This window comes from Myotis davidii, unplaced genomic scaffold, assembly GCF_000327345.1.
Source record: "Myotis davidii unplaced genomic scaffold, ASM32734v1 scaffold225, whole genome shotgun sequence".
Lineage (NCBI taxonomy): Eukaryota > Metazoa > Chordata > Mammalia > Chiroptera > Vespertilionidae > Myotis > Myotis davidii.
The window spans coordinates 488,782-506,137 of NW_006296222.1; the positions used below are offsets into that span (position 1 = coordinate 488,782).

The 17,356-nt window shown below is 38.7% G+C and overlaps 1 protein-coding gene across 2 annotated transcripts in view; it reads right to left on the bottom strand.

Annotated features, from left to right (window-relative positions):
• Positions 1-17,356, bottom strand: part of FSTL5 (follistatin like 5) — a 570,527-nt gene that overhangs the window by 259,066 nt on the left and 294,105 nt on the right. For both annotated transcript variants that reach the window (XM_006771055.2, XM_006771054.2), the window contains exon 6: positions 6,318-6,438. In XM_006771055.2, the coding sequence (XP_006771118.1) occupies positions 6,318-6,438 (121 nt within the window). The remainder of the gene's footprint in view (positions 1-6,317; positions 6,439-17,356) is intronic.

Below are 17,356 nucleotides of genomic sequence, written 5' to 3' on the forward strand. Positions count from 1 at the left end.
ATATAACCCACTTCTTATCAGATAATCAAATTTTAACTACATGTTTCATTATTTTTTAATCCTCATCTGAGGATATGTGTTTATTGATTTGAGAGAGAGAGAGAAACACTGATGTGAAAGAAAAACATCAGTTGCCTCCTGCACACGCCCTGACTGAGGATCAAACCACAACCTAGGTATGTGCCCTAACGGAGAATAGGACTGCCACCTTTAGGTGTACAGGACGACATTCCAACCAACTGAGTCACACTGGCCAGGGCCATGTTTCATATTTCTATATGTCACCAAAGCTCTCACTTGAACTCTAAGCCACAATATTTTCCAATTAAATGTTTCTATTTGAATATGCCAATACATTAGTAAAAATCAAATAATTTTAAAAATAATGTCAAAATTCTGGAGAAAAAAAACACGAACACCTTCCAGTGTTTATTGGTTATATTAAAATAATTCATCTTATTCAGAAAGGGGGAAAAAGCTATTTCATAGAAAATTTATGTCATAGTATAATTAACAGTTGAAATGTGCTGGGTTTTTTGTTTGTTTGTTTGTTTGTTTGTTTTTTACCATTAATGTTTTCCTGTTTGCAAATTACCAGTTATTTTACTTTCTTCTATTTTACACTGTGGCAGAAAGAATAAAAATGTGAAACTCAGGAAACCTGCCTATCATTTTATCTACCAGTAAATCAAGATACATTTCTTAACTATACTGGCCTTAGTCTATTCTAATAGATATTCTTTTAGGGACTTTCTAGTTTCTGGGCTTTCTTTTTAGGAATTGTTTGGGATAATGCATTCTGGATGTAGAAGATGATTACTCTTTACTCTTCCTATATCTGTTGTTTTTATCACTATCTGCCTAAGATGATATATTCCTAAGGGAAAGGAGTTTTATCTTTTCAAGTTACTTTAACTATCACAATACTCTATACACATAGGTACTTAATATATAATTTCTGAATAGATTGCTTTCTCACTATTGTTATACATTTTTTATTCATGGTACTACCTGAAATTTTATTATAGAGTGCCTTTTTAAAACCATGTCTTTATACAAAGTCTGTCACTGACCTTCACAATGTAGTTTTAGTTTTAAAGTGCCATAACATATGGAAAGAAAGAAGTAGGTATATATTTTCTATTCACATTTAAGTAAAATACTTTTTTGCTAATAAGGACAAATCCATACAAGTTATTTTGCTATCTCTGAAGGGTCATTGTGTAGCTTCATAATAATTTTAAACAAGGATGTAACACTGAAAATATAACAGCTTTCTAGAAAACTCCTTGGTGAGACCGCAGGAATATTAAAATATCTCATATAATTCCAGCATTGCTTAAAAAACATTGTCTTCTCTAAATAATTATGTGAACATCATTTTATCATTATTAAGAGACAGTTTTGTGATTATCTAAAGAAAAGGCTCATAATATGATTGCTGATTACAAGAGTTTCATTACCTTGTAATATCTTTGTGACTCAGAATATTAAAAATGTAGACCTTTTGTGTTATATAGATATTTGACCTAATGGCAGATTCATTACAATATTCATTAAATTCATTGCATTTACTATAAATAATTACCATAAAATGGTAACCATGTTAAATAGTTAACAAAGTCCTACAGTTTTCTCTCCAAATCAATAGTTCCCTAAGACAACGTGGCTCCTTTTTAACAACATTTTGCTATTTCTCTATTGAGCACTTTTATTGAGGACTCAGGTTTCTGAATTGCAGAATTTGATTTACCAGAACAATATACTGACTACCTTGCCTTCCTTAGCAATTTCAAACCATATCCCCCTAAACAGTATTATTTTTTCTCATGATAGGTGCAAGCAGCAAGATTCTAGGCAAGATTCTTCTTTACTGATAGTGCCAGGGATCATTATTCAGTCTTGGCTGTGCTGTCATAAAAATAACATATTATTCACACTCATTTTAATTGTGTGATTATTTTTTAGTATCAAGCTCTACCATTCCACCATCAACAATAAGTATATTTTGAATAAAAACACCCTACACAGATATATACATTTAATTATCTTATAGAGGCTTAATGAATTATATAACATTAAAAATATTTTCTGCTATTGCTACATATTTCAACAACTGTTATTTAATTATATCCATGTATTGTCATAGAGGGGCGGTTTATAGGAGTTGATAGATTAAACTGAATGCTTAATAAGTACGTAAATAGTAATAATAATTTATACATTAATGTAGAATTTAGACCTTAAACAGATCTTGCAGTTGAACTAGTTTCTACTAGTAAATACACTGGTATGTCATGTGCTTCAGCTTTTATTTATGTTATTCTTTGTGTCTATTTCCCATCTCTCATCTCCTAAAGTCCAAATCCATTCATCCTGCAGACTAATTCACTTGCTACCATCTTCATAAATCCCCTTGATTCCCAAAGCTGGAGATTGTATCCTCAATTCACTTAATAGCTTTTGCAGGCCTCTCTATGACATCTATCCCTTCTGTCTTGCATAATATGCTATATATCATACAATTATATTCTATTATATATAATTTCTCCCCTGATGAGCCATATCTTCTCCCTGCCACCCTGAGTACACAAAACAATGTTTACTATAGAGTGAAGATTAATGGAAAATACATAGACTTCATAATTAGTTTGACTTGGGTTTGATTATAAACTCAGCCACTCAGGTGTTAAGTTCTCCATGTTTAAGTTTATTCACATAAACATAGAATAAAGATGAAGCTTTCTTGTTTTATGTAAAATGTAGTCTAGCCTTCAGAACAATTTTAAAGGATAACTGTTTACTGGGTCATCTCCTCTTGTATTCTGCCTTGTCATTTAAAATGGAAATGCAAATTAATTAAAACTGAAGAACATAGTGATATCTTGCCTTAAAGTTTGCAATGTGCAACTGTTTCACAAATATTAATTTTATTGTATCTAGTATTACATAAAATATAATTCACTGTGTTAATATAAAATTATTATATGACTAGAGGCCCAGTGCACCAAATTCATACACTCGGGTGGGGGGGGGTCCCTCAGCCCGGATCGTGAGAGGGTGCAGGCCAGGCCAAGGGACCCCACTGGTGCACGATCAAGGCTGGGGAGAGATGCGGGAGGTTAACCAGCCGGGGAGGGACTGTGGGAGGGTTCCAGGACATGTCCAGTCCTTCTCACTCAGTCCCGATCGGCCGGAACCCAGCAGCAAGCTAACTTACCAGTTGGAGTATGTGCCCCCGGTAGTCAGTGCCCATCATAGCAACTGGTCGGCCAGGAGACTGTCTGCCCGCTGGTGGTCAGTGCACATCATGGCAAGTGGTTGAGCAACCTTAGCATATTATTAGCATATTATGCTTTGACTGGTTGAATGGACGACTGGACAACCAGACACTTAGAATATTAGGCTTTTATTATATAGGAGAAGTAAATTACTATCCTTATTTCTATGGATTTTCAGAGATATAAGTAATTCCTCAATATTAGGCTGTTGATAGATGGCAGAAGCATAATTTAAAAAATACATTTAAAGTAAAAATTCTCCTTCCTGCTTTTTAGAAAATATATATATGCTACATGTGTATATTTGGAAAGCAATATGTAATGCATATACATATAGCATATTGTAGATCCAATTTAACTTTGATACTTTGGTGATTTTCAAATACCAACCAGTTAATTATTTTTTTTCTATTATTCTTGCATCCAACTGCTAAACTTTTCTGTTTTTTTTTGTTTTGTTTTGTTTTTTGTTTGTTTCTTTTGTCTGTTACGTCTTTCTCTTTGAATTATTTTTTAAAACATAACTGGGAAGATTTTTTTTTATTAACAGCTCATCCTCATAACATTGCTTTATAAAGTACAAAGGGTCAATTTAAATAAGTCTAAAAAATTTTAAAATTATAAAAATTTCCAAAGAACTAACATAAATATAAGTTTCCTTTCTTATGCAAATTCTTTTTATTTAAATATATAATAAAGATGTGGTACATATATACAATGGAATGCTACTCAGTCATAGAAGATGAAATACTGCCATTTGTGACAAATGGATGGACCTTGAGAATATTATGCTAAGCAAAATAACCTGTCAGAGAGAAAAAGTTAAGAACTATTTGATTTCACTCATATGTGTGACATAAAAATGTAATCAACCAATGAGCAAACAAGAAAAACAGAATTTCATAGACACAGACAACAATATGGTGGTTGCCAAAGGGAAGAGGGGACAGACCCCTCGATGGTCCCAGTGCTTGGATGGAACAGGCCCAGGGACACCCCTTTTCCCAGCCTCCGACCACCCTCTAGCATCTTCTCCAGTCACCACCTTTGGAACCACCTCAGCCATCTAGCCTCAGAGACCAGCACAACTGTTTTTTTGTTTTTGTTTTTTGTTGTTTTTTTTTTTTTTACCTTAACTTAATATTGCTGAATAACCATGAGCTCCCAACTTCCTCAGAATTATTCCACAGAGGTAGATACTGCCATCAACCACCGCGCCAACCCACATCTGTGGGCCTCCCACAACCACCTCTCTCTGGGCTTCTATTTCAACCATGGGGATGTGGTTCCACAGGGTGTGGGCACTTCTTCCTCAAGCTGGAGGAGAAGCAGCTCCAGGGCACTGAGCGTCTCGTAAAGATGCAAAACCAGTGCGGTGGCCACATCCTCTTCCTGTTAAGTCCTACCTGAGGTGATTGGGGCAAACATCAGGACGCCATGGAAGTCACCCGGCCCTTTTGGAGCTGCAGGCCCTGGGTTCTACCCACAGAGACCCTCATCTCTGTGACTTCCTGAAGAACCACTTCCTGGATGAGGAGGTAAAACTCATCAGGAAGATGGGCGACCACCACCTGACTAACATCTTCAGGCTGGCTGGCACCCAGGCTAGGCCGGGCGGGTATCTCTTCAAAAGGTTCACCCTCATGCACGAATAGGAGCCTTTGGAGCCCAGAGGCCTATGATGGCCCCTCAGCATCCCCCTGGTGTCTGGCTTTTGCCTGAGCCTTTCCCTGCAATCACTAGCCATCCTTGTAAGTACTCTGGAGCCCTCTCCCATGCATTGGACCAAATGGAAATAATAAAGCTTTATGTAACAAAAACCACCAACAACAAAAATCAAAACAAAGAAAGGGGTAGTGAAGGGTAAAGGAGCTCAAATATATGGTGATGAAAGATGATTTGACTTTGCGTGGTGGTCACACAATGCAATACTCAGATCATGTATCATAGAAATATGCAGTTGAAACCTGTATAATCTTATGAACCAATTAGAGGCCTGGTGCCTGAAATTCATGCATTGCGGGGGAGGGGTGTCCCTCATCCCGGCCTGCACCCTCTCGCAGTCCGGGACCCCTCAAGTATCAAGTCCTATCAGGGTTTCCTTCCCCTGGTTGCTGGCAGCTGGCCCCACCCCACCGCTGCCACTGCTTGCCATCTGTGTGGCACTGGTCTCCCCTCTCCCACCACTGGTTGCCTCCCTCTGTGGGGCACAAGTGTGGGGTGCGATCGCTTGGGTGACCTGGGCCTCCTTCTGAGAGGTGATCGCTGGCTAGACCAGCACACCTGCCACAGGATCGCTGTCCAGCGGCCTGAGCCTCCTTCTGAGGGGCAATGATGGGGCACTGGGGGTCCTCCCCAACTAATCACATCACACCCACCTTGGCTGGCCTGGCACTAGTGTATGTCATAGTGTAGTTGTCCAGAAGATCGTCCAGACGGTTGTTCTGCTGTTCAGTTGTTCAGTCGATTTGCGTATTATGCCAGGAGGTCATGGTTCAATTCCCAGTCAGGGCATATGCCTGGGTTGCGAGCTCAATCCCCAGTGGGGGCCATGCAGGAGGCAGCCAATCAATGATTCTCTCTCATCATTGATGTTTCGATCTCTCTCTCCTTCTCCATTACTCTCTCTCAAATCAATAAAAATACATATTTTTTAAAAAATGTGAAAAGTTCTATTCATCTATCTTGGTTTCCCAGTAAAGTAAAAATAAAGTCAGTGTGTAAATAATCAAACTGTTTTTGTTCAACTGGTCAAGTACTCCTACTCTGAAATAGCCTTGAAAGCTGCATTGTGGAATTAATGTCTTAAACTGGAATCAGGGTTATTGAATATTTCCAGCTCTTCATTTTCGAACTACTAAGTCCCTTAGCTTTCACATATACTTCAATACAGCCAAACACATAAATATTCAATAATATGACTTTTCTTAAGATACAACTTGTATTCTAAGACCAAGCAAACATACACTTTTGTGTAAATAAACAGAAAAATATACAAAAAACAAAGAAGGATTAGGGAATGAATCTTATACTCACGGAATATTCTATAAAATTCTTCAAGAGCCAGGTGCTTGTCAGAGTTAAAATCATCGTATTTCAGTAGATCATACAAAGTACAATCTGAATGATCCTTGACAAGTTCTTCCTGTTTTATCACCTGACAAGACAATTATAACCATACAATTATATCTGTGTCTTAACATTTCTATAGTATTATTAATTGTACATAATAATCAATTAATAGATCATTTTAAGTGTGCAGTTCCGCAAAGAACTGAATCTTAAAAAAAATCTGTTTTTTGGTTATTGAACAATTATCTTTAACTATCTCAAAGATATAAAGTGATAAAGTTAAGATAGATACTTGGAATTTAGTCTGAACTTTCCAATATAAAAATCTCACAGTAGGACACAGAAAATCTGGACATTAAAAGGATATTTTGTATATTGTTCTTTTACTTTGTTCCATTTATACTGATTCAAGAAAATACCTCCACATGAAAATTGCCTCCTCTGTCTCAGTGACCTGTGTCAAAATAAAACAGGGCTCTTTTCCAACAGAACAAGTGAAATCCTTTGTTCCAACTTCTGTCCTTGTATTATTTGTGAAATATGAAGTCAGACTTTTTTTTCCCTCCTCTGCCTAAACTTCTCCCTGCTGGAAGTGCAGCCATTTGGGATTGTGCATTAACTCCCTTGGTCACAAAGGAGCTATTAAGCAAATGACTGTTTCCAGGAGCCAGATAGAATTAATGCACCGACTGATGATGAAAATCTATCCAAGCGTGGGTGGGTGAGGAAAATCATACAACCGCTTTTTTACTCTGTGCTCTGTCCTAGGGACTGAGACTGGAGGCTTTTTATACTCCACTGGTTTTGACTATTGCCTGTCATATAAAGGAGCTCCCCAAGATTTTTCTAACATTCCTATTCATTCTGGGGAGCTGCACAGCTGCTCCATGGGCTTTCATATTCCACAGACAGAGGCCATAGTTCAGATTGCTTGGAGCAGTGCATCACAGTGCATGTTTTTTAAAGGTTATATAGTGTAATCAGAAAAAATACAGGCTATGAAGTCAGCTAGCTCTGGGTTTAGGTCCTGCCAATGCCACTTAGCAGCTCTATAGTTTCTGGCAAATTACTTAACCATCTCTCAATTAGACATTGAAGATAGTATCGTCTGTATCTCATGGTTGTAAGAAACATTACACACAAGCATACATACACACATACTAGTACATATGTGCATGCATATAGTCAGAGGCAAGACTTAACATATAGTATTCACTGGAAAAATAATCTTTTAAAGTTAAAAATATATATTGTGCTCCTTCTTCAAATAATTCACTGCAGATTTCCACATCAGCTTGAGCATTTTATGGTTATATATTCACAATGTACTATTTTCTTTGGGAGAGAAATATGTTTTTGATTTTCTTTGTATATCAATGGTAGATTTGTAATTCTAATTTCTAAAGATTCTCAGGTACTTTTAAGCTATTTTTCACCCATTTTAGAACACTTCTATCTGAAAAGTTCATTTATGCATTTTACATGTGAGTGTGGATGAGCTGTAGAGGCAGCTCTGAGGATGGAGTTTAGATGTGAGTGACTAGAACACCCAGTCCTATCTTTAGCCACCTGAGGGATAATATGCGATGGCAACATATTCACTGTCAAATATAACTTTGACAACATAATGCATTCTCTATCCTTATACATTGTATTCAAATTTCATTGGTTAAGCTCGTATTTCCTGCCTCTGAGGCGGGAGGGGTGAGAGACAAAACATTTGTTTGCTTTAATAGATCCATATAAATAGATATTGTTGATAGCATGTATTAAACTCTACACTTGAGTACAATCCAGCTGGAGGATTAACAAAACTACCTAATAGCTTTAGCCATCTCTCCTACGAGCCCAATGAGAAAGCAAATACTGCTTTTCTACTTAGAAAGCAACAGAGCTCTCAGTCATTCTCCATCTGTTATTCGTTAGATCATGGAAAAGGATTTGGGTAGGAGGGGAATCAGTGTCTTTGACCTTACCTCACTATGTTCTTCCTAAAGTTCTGTAATGTTATTGTGGACATTTTAGGATGCAGTTACACCAGGGTTTAGTCAGGTGTTTTAATAGTATTTTCAGTGGCTTTTATTCTCATACTATATGTAATGAGATGAAAATGGAAGAGAAAGGTGAGGGGAAATCTTCCATCATTTTCTACCTCATTTCTGTTTTAATATTTTATCCCAATTAAATCACATATTAGACCAAGAGAACAAACGTTTACCTTTTTCTTGGATGCTGGCTCTGGCATAAGACTAGCTTGATGTTGATTTGATCATGACTATAGACCTTGAGCTGGGCATTCTATTTAATGAGTGTGCAACCAAGGGGTCCAGGCTGCCTATCCCTACTTGAGCCAATTAAGCAGAGACAGGGTTGAATCATAAATGGGCCTTTATTTCAATGCTGCCAGCAGGATGGGAGAGTGGCAGGTCATCCACAAAGTCTACTCTACCCCTCCCCATAAGCCAGCTGCTTTTATATTGGGTAAAAGGACAAAGACGATGTGGGAAAGTAAAAATCACAGGCACGAGGAAGTAGGCACAGTAGAATCTTCACAAGCTACTGGCAATGTGGGTTGTGGGGTGGGGAAGCTGCAAAGGGCAGGCGCCTCCAGGACTAAATTGTTTCAGCCAAGAGGTTGTAAATCTTTCCATGATGACAGGCAGTTCTCTGGAAAGGAGGATGGACTGCATTACGATGATAGCTCCCATGTCCCAGCGCATACAACTCTCCACCAGGTTAGAATGTGCTTTCTCTAATCAGAACACAATAATCATGGTTAACAGAGCAGGACTAATATTCCTTAAAATTATAGCTAGTCCCCAATAGTCTATTTCTGTCCTAACAAGAGGGCCCTAGAAAAGCTCATGACCTAGCTAGTGACCTTTCTAAAAACCTTGTTCATCTCTACTGGGCCACGCCCATGCACAGAGAGCAGTGATTCATTCCCTCACTCATCAATATTTTAAATATGTGCTTTCATCATTTATTCCATTTTTGCTCAATGAAATAACCTACTTAAAACATACTTCTTCATAATTTTTTTTTTCTTTTGTGAGTTTCCTGATGGGACGTTGGTATAGCCTGGGGTGTTTCACATGAGGGAGCTACTTTCCTATGAGTTTTCAACAGCATGAAATAATTGCTTTAGATATCCAGAATTTTAATAGCCTTGAAGTGATGGGTATTTGACTATTGGGAAGAAAGCATGATAGAAAACCTAAGCAGATTTCTTTTGCTGGCACACAGCAATACAATAAACATTTTTGACACAGGGGATCCAAACTGGTAGGACTTTGATAATCCCTGAACTTCTTTCATTTTCTGTTTGGCAAATGCTTCAATAACTTCCCAATCTGGGCTCCTCAAATGCACGTGTTACTTACTTTTGAACTAATAACTCATGATAGGACAGGAGTCATTGACTATTTTGTCATTTAGGTGTCTGTGATGATGCCTAGTAGGCCACTGATGATTTTATGTTTTCTATTGTAGAATAGTGAAGATGTTTCCTAAACTTGCCGGTGTTTTGATGAGTTCTTTAAGACTGCAAAAATGAAAATATTTTATACTCCTACCCTCGCCCCCCCACCAACTAAAGATCAAGAAGCATGAATCTTGGGCTCCAAATAAGTTAAAGTCTGTGACAAGACAGAAATATCAGGAGAATGTATGTCACCAAGGGAGCTCAGACACATAACATTCAAGAGGGGTTGCATTTAGTATCAACATAATAGAACTGTCCAATTTGCATGTGGAATTGTAATAAATCAGAGATGATTCAATATTTTGTACTATACTCTTTTCATTCCAAAACAAAAAATGCGAAAACAAAGATAAAAACTATCACTCTGCAAAATAAACTATTCTCCTTAGTATTCATTTTCATTCATTTATCCCATCATCCATTCAATAGATTATTTTTGACTGTCTACCACATGCCAGACACTGTCCTAGGTCCAGAAAACAGTCAACAGAAAGACATACAAAAACCCCTCCCATGTGAAATTTACACTCCAGTTAAGGGGAATCAAAGAAACATACGTGTTTAACATAGAGTATGTCAGATGATGATAAGTTATCTAAAAATAAAGCTGGAAAGAAAAATAGAAAGTGTCAGAGGTGGGTATATAAAATTGTCTCCCTGCTGTAGAGAAATGTATGCATTAGATTTTTGGAGATATGGCATGATTTGGAAATCCAAGATTATGATACTGATAGTCCTAAGAGATATAATAGCTCTGGCCAGTGTGAGTCAGTTGGTTGGGTGCCACCCTATGCACTAAAAGGTTGCTGATTTGATACTAAGTCAGGGGTGCATATATTCTTTCTGATTGGTGTTTTGGGATTCTTAGGATATACTCCTAGAAGTGGGAACACTGAGTCAAATGGCAGATCCATGTTTATTTTTTTGAGGAAACTCCATATTGTTTCCATAGTGGCTACACTAGTTAGCCTTCCCACCCGCAGTGTACTAGGGTTCCTTTATCCTCTTATCCTCGCCAGCACTGGTTATTTGATCTCACTTATATGTGGAATGTAATGAACAAAATCAACTGATGAACAAAATGCATCCAGAGACATGGAAGCATGAAACTGACTGGCAAATCTCAGAGGGAAGTGGGAGAAGCATTGGGAAGAGATTAATCAAAGAACTTCTATGCATATATACATAACCCATGGACACAGACTATAGTGCAGTAGGCCTGGAGGGGATCAATGGGGAAGAAAAAGACCCTCTTTAATAATTTCAACAATAAAGATAAATAAAAAAATAGAAATAGCTACCTGGTTTCATCTTTTAGAAAAAAAGAAAAGAATGACAGTCTCTGCCTCCATGAAGCTAATATTCTAAAGAGGATTAGTGGGAACGTGTAATCAAAAAATTAAATAAACAAGATAATTAATTTTCAACAGTGCTCCCAAAATAAAAAAGGTGAAAGAATGAATAAATAATTAGTATTTTAATTATATTTATTTAATCATATGTAACTGATGCTACCCTACAATAGACATATTAAAAGAAAAGAACTAAATTAAAGTAATTAATTTTTAAGTTATCTATTAGGTTTTCTAACATGCCTAACATATTAGAAAACATTAAAAAATAATATAGGGCCAATATTAATTCATTTGAAAGACCAGCTAAAGAGATAAGATTAAACTCTGCTGAGAAGAAAAGTATTTTATTTTTAAGGTCTTCTATACAGCTCACAGAGGTTCTCTAAACATGCATGCCAAAAATTTAAATCCTCCTTGACATTCTAAAGAAAAGATGCTACAAATAATCCTATATAATAAAGAGCTAATATGCAAATGGTCATGACACCTTCATGCCCTCACGCTGGGGCCGGGGGACCTGAGGTTGCGCCCCCTGCCATGTGGGGCTTGACGGGAGTGGGGCCGGCAGGGTTTGGGTCTCGTGCTATTTCGAGATGCACGAGGGTGGGCGGGAACTTGACTCTGGGTCCTGCGGCATGCCCCAGACAGGAGGGAGATTTTCATATACATTTTACTAATTTTCTTTCATCTCTGACACTTCTATTATAGAGAAAGAGCAAATAGCAATATTAAAATATTTCCTCTAATTCCCTTTTAATGTGCATGAACTTTGTGCACCGGGCCACGAGTATGTTTATAATTAAAAAAAATAACAATTTTAATTTTTCAGTTGTTTTGTGCATATTAAGAACAGCGTTTGAACATATTTTAAATTAGTTAGCGTTAGCCTAGGCAGTTAGTTATTAACAAAGAAAGGGAGAAAATAGAATCAGACACTAAGCCAATCAAAATAGGAAGTGGCAGCTTTGCAGCCACCCCAGTGGGGCAGGAGAATTAGCCCTGGGAGATTCCTTTGCTGAGACATGAGCAATTAAAGCCAGGATGGCATGGGGAAGGCTTCTACTGACCACTTGAGCAGTAGAATCCAGAGGACCAAACAGAACTATGAGGCATGATAGCAGGAGCTAAAATGGTGACTATAAAGGGGAGGAGTCAAGCCTGGGAAAATCTGGGAAAAGGAAGGGATGGAATAATGGCATGAGACCATGAAAGATCCAGAAAAGGGATTGGCTATGGGGAGGTACCAGCACAGCCCCTGGAAGATACAAGAACGAGATTCCATCGTTTGAAGGAAGGCCTACACTTTCCCAAGCCAAGGAAATGTAATCACAGCTTAACAGAAGCTAGAGGCACTCACTCCCTCTCTCCTTCTCTCCCCTCCACAGCAGCATGTGGACCTGGGTGTGGCAGCAGCACAGGCCAAAGCGCAGCGCTGAACGTGAGCCGAGGGGAACAGAGACTAGGCTGGACTACTGGAGCTCCAGATGCTGAGGCTGAAATAACGGGACAGCATCTCCGGGCCCCAGCCCTCCTCCTCCTGGGCTTGATTCATAGGACTTCTTTCCCTGGGAGATGGAGCTGAACGACCTGGGCATGGATGAGGCCGTGCAGCAGCCTCTTCAGGGGGCACCTATGCCCTGCATGTCTTTCCACTAAATCTTGCCATTACAGCTCAAATCCTCCTAAGCCATGAGTCCCTGAAATTCATTTCCTGAGACTTAGCAAAAACTTATTTCTAGACCACAGTCTACCTCCAGCAACAGTTATTTTATGTTTCCAGATACAATGGAAACGACTGGTGTTTAATTGTAGCCCTGAGCTGCACCAAAAGAAGCAATTACAGGTTTTACCTTTCTCTAAGTCCTAATTGCTGCTGTTATTACTCTGATTTCTTTAGCGCTTGAAAGGATATACCCCTTGCTGCTAGGACCTAACTACTGGCATTTCCAGTGCTTTTCTAAGTCAAACCCCTGGTTTCTGTGCCCTTACTTTGAATACGTGATTGGCTTATGAGTTTTAAAATTTTTAAATAGGATTAATTACCAGGGCATTTCCTGGAAGTTCTCACTTATCATTCTTTTTTATCCATACAAATGCTTATTTATTTGTATTTAATGTGTTCCCAATAAGATAGCTTTGTATCTATGAGAAACAACAATTCTTACCAACCTCATAGTGATAAATAAATATACTGACTCAACATCAGAACCTTTTTAAAAAATCTCTACAAACGGAATAAGCTTTATAAACTCAAAATAAAGATTAAGGGTCCATTCCCTATGTAACATTTCTAACAATTTTTAAAGAAAATTGTTATACATGAGGAAATTGCAACACCATTGCCATGCCCATACTGTTAGCTTAAACGTATCTGGTCTTATGTATGCCTGCTTTTTATTTAATTTTGTAAATGTAGTCACATATGGTAGTCATTGAGCAAATGACTTTTTAAGTCAAATATGTATAATATAATAATCTGAATCCTGTGAACAAGTAGTTCTTTTTATTATTTTAATAAAGAGTTGGCATTTGTGCACATTAGGGGAATATTTCATTCTAATATGCAATCCTAATGTGAATTGGCTAATTAAGATGACAGAATCTAAATGAAGAAAAAGCTAAATCAATATACTTGATACAGATGCTTATTTAAACTCAGAATCATGAGAGAATGACTTTGCTTACTTAAATTCTATGGATGGTTATTTTATGAAATGAGGAGAGACGTAAGGAGCAGATTTTCCAAGGTGTCAGTAACATTTCACCCCAAGGACATTAGCCAGGCCAGTGTAGTTCAGTGCTTGAGCATCTACCTATGAGTCAAGAAGTCACAGTTTGATTCTTGGTCAGGGCACATGCCCCGATTGCAGGCTCAAACCCCAGTATGGAGCATGCAGGAGGAAGTCAATCAATGATTATCTCTCATCATTGTTGTTACTCTCTCTCTCTCCCTCTCCCTGCCTCTCTGAAGTTAATAAGAAGATATATATATATATATATATATATTTTTTTTTTTAAAGAAGGCCATTAAATTGAAGCAACTCTAATGCAGAGGTGCCTAGACAAGCAAACAAAAATCTAAGCCTAGAAATGCCTCAAGGTTATTAAATGGAAAACCAAGGAAATCCAATCACAAACAGCCATTTGGTTTAAACTACATCCAATCAATAATCTCCTTAGTTTGCTCTTGCTTTTTCTCTATAAAAATTACCCCCGAATTCCCCTCTGTGAATTGCTTCTAACCACTTCCAGTTTGGCTGCCCATTTTGAAATAACCTTTATTCAATAAACTATTAAAATTTTAATATGCTTTAGTTTATCTTTTAACTAGAGGCCCGGTATACAAAATTCTTGCACTGGGGGCAGGTGTCCCTCAGCCCAGCCTACACCCTCTCCAACCTGGGACCCCTGGGGGGATGTCCGACTGCCGGTTTAGGCGCTATCCTTCTCACAATCCAGGACTGCTGGCTCCCAACCACTCAGCTACCTGCCTGCATGATTGCCCCTAACTGCTTCTTCCTGCCAGCCTGATCACCCCCTAACCACTCCCCTGCCAGCCTGATTGATGACTGACCGCTCCCCTGCTGGCCTGATTGCCCCCAACTGCCCTCCCCTGCCAGCCCAGTCACCCCCAATTGCCCTCCTCTGCCGCCATAGTTGCCCCTAACTGCCCTTCCCTGCCAGCCTGATCTCACCTCCAGCTGCCCTACCCTGCTGACCTGGTCACCCTTAACTGCCCTCCCCTGCAGGCCTGGTTGCCCCCAACTGCCCTCCCCAGCTGGCCTGGTCGCCCCTAACTGCCCTCTCCTGCCAGTCTAGTTGCCCCTAACTGCCCTCCCCTGCCGGCTATCTTGTGGCGGCAATCTTTTGACCACATGGAGGCGGCCATCTTGTGTTAGGGTGTGATGGTCAATTTGCATATTACCTCTTTATTATATACGATAGTGCCAACAAACTTGAAGCAAGTGATGTCAGCCTGTGTATCACCTCATCTTATCCTGCGAATCAAATTTATAGGACCATAATGCAAGAAATAGTTATCCATTCTCCTCTAAGTTTAGACAAATTCCTTTGTGCTTCATACCCTAGCCTACCTCTGCCACCCTATGAAATCCAAGTCTCCTCATATGGCTGTGCACATTTCCCAATCTTACCCAATCTCTATTCCTTTCCAACTCAAACCCATCATCATGCCCTCTGGGAAACTGGCTCTCTGATAATGAAATTTTCTTTTGCCAAGTTCTTCATCATATTGACTTTAAAAGATCCTGGCAGTTCCTTAATGTTATTTTGCTTAACATTTGTCCAATAATTTTAACAATTGGAGGATAACTTTTCTCTCAGATCCATTCCATCCCATGTAAGGAATGTAATAAATAACTACATGCCTCCCTATTGGCACTTCTTGATTATAATATTTCATCATTCTAAACCAATCTTCACCAGATGATTGATTGATAGATAGATAGATAGATAGATAGATAGATAGAAGAAATGATTGATACATAAAGCCTACTCTTTAAAACTAAGGTCATTCAGCTACATGATTCTCTGTATTCTCACCCCATAATTCAAGAATGGATAAAGCTCCTGATTCACAATATTTCTGCCCACTTTTATTTAGTCTTTCAATATTCATACTGAGTTCAATATCTGTGTGAATAAATGATGCAGAGGAGTTCTGTGATCCTTTACATAACAAATGATCATTAACCTTTTCTCTTCAAATAACCTTTTCCTACATGCCAGACTGACAGGCATTACATGTTCATTTGTTTTAGAAATATTGTATCTACTTAAGACCACAAATGTGCTATTATGGAGCTGAGTGCCTGACCACACTAGTCATATATACCACCCTTAGGGGAGATATCAGTTGTGGTATGTATGTATGTATGCATTTTTTTTATTGTGATGAAAAACATGTAACATACAGCTTTCCATCTTGCCCCCCTCCTAATTGTAGTTCACATTCAATATTATTCTGAATTAGTTTCAGGTACACAACATGGTGGTTAGACAATAATATCCTTTACAGAGTGGTCCCTCTGATATTTCAAGTACCCCCCTGGCCTGTACATAGCTATTATAATAATATTTTTCTTCCATTGATCTCTCACCAGCCACTCCTACTCCCCAGCACATGTCCTCACCATCCTAGTGTCTGTGTCCATTTGTAATGCTTATATGCATACATACAAGTCCTTTGGTTGATCTCTTACCCCATCTCCCACCCCCAACCCCATCCCCGTCCCGCCCCCCTTTCTCTCTGAGGTTTGACAGTCAGTTCTATGCTTCTCTGTCTCTGGACTTATTTTTGTTCATCAGTTTATGTTGTTCACTATATTCCACAAATGAGTGAGATCATGTGATATTTATCTTTCTCTGACTGGCTTATTTTGCTTAGCATAATGCTCTCCAGGTGCAAATGATAAGAGTTCCTTCTTTTTTATGTCAGCACTAGAGGCCCGGTGCACAAAACTTGTGCAAGGGGTTAGACCCTCACAGCCCTGGCTGCCTTGGCTGGCCCTCACAGCCCTTCACAGCCCCTTGCAGCCTCAGCCATCCTTTGCAGTCCTGGCTGCGTTGGCCAGCTCTTACAGCCCTGGCTTTGTCCCGAAGGTAATCCAGACGGTCATCTGGAAGGATGTCCAGATGGTCATTCTGCTGTTTGTTCTAATTAGCATATTAGCTCTTTATTATATAAGATAGTATTCCATTGTGTAGATGTAACACTGTTTTTTAATCCATTCGTCTGCTGATGGGCACTTAGGCTGTTTCCAAATCTTAGCTATTGTAAATTGTGCCGCTATGAACATAGGGGTGCATATATCATTTCTGATTGGTGTTTCTGATTTCTTGGGATATATTCCTAGAATGGTATTACTGGGTCGAATGGAATCTCCATTTCTAATTTTCTGAGGAAACTCCATACTGTCTTCCACAGTGGCTGTACCAGTCTGCCACCAGCAGTGCATAAGGGTTCCTTTTCCTCCACATCCTCACCAGCACTTGTCATTTGTTGATTTGTTGATGATAGCCATTCTGACAGTTGTGAGATGGTACCTCATTGTTGTTTTGATTTGCATCTCTCAGATGATTAGTGACTTTGAGCATGTTTTTATATGTCTCTTGGCCTTCTGTATGTCCTCTTTCAAAAAGTG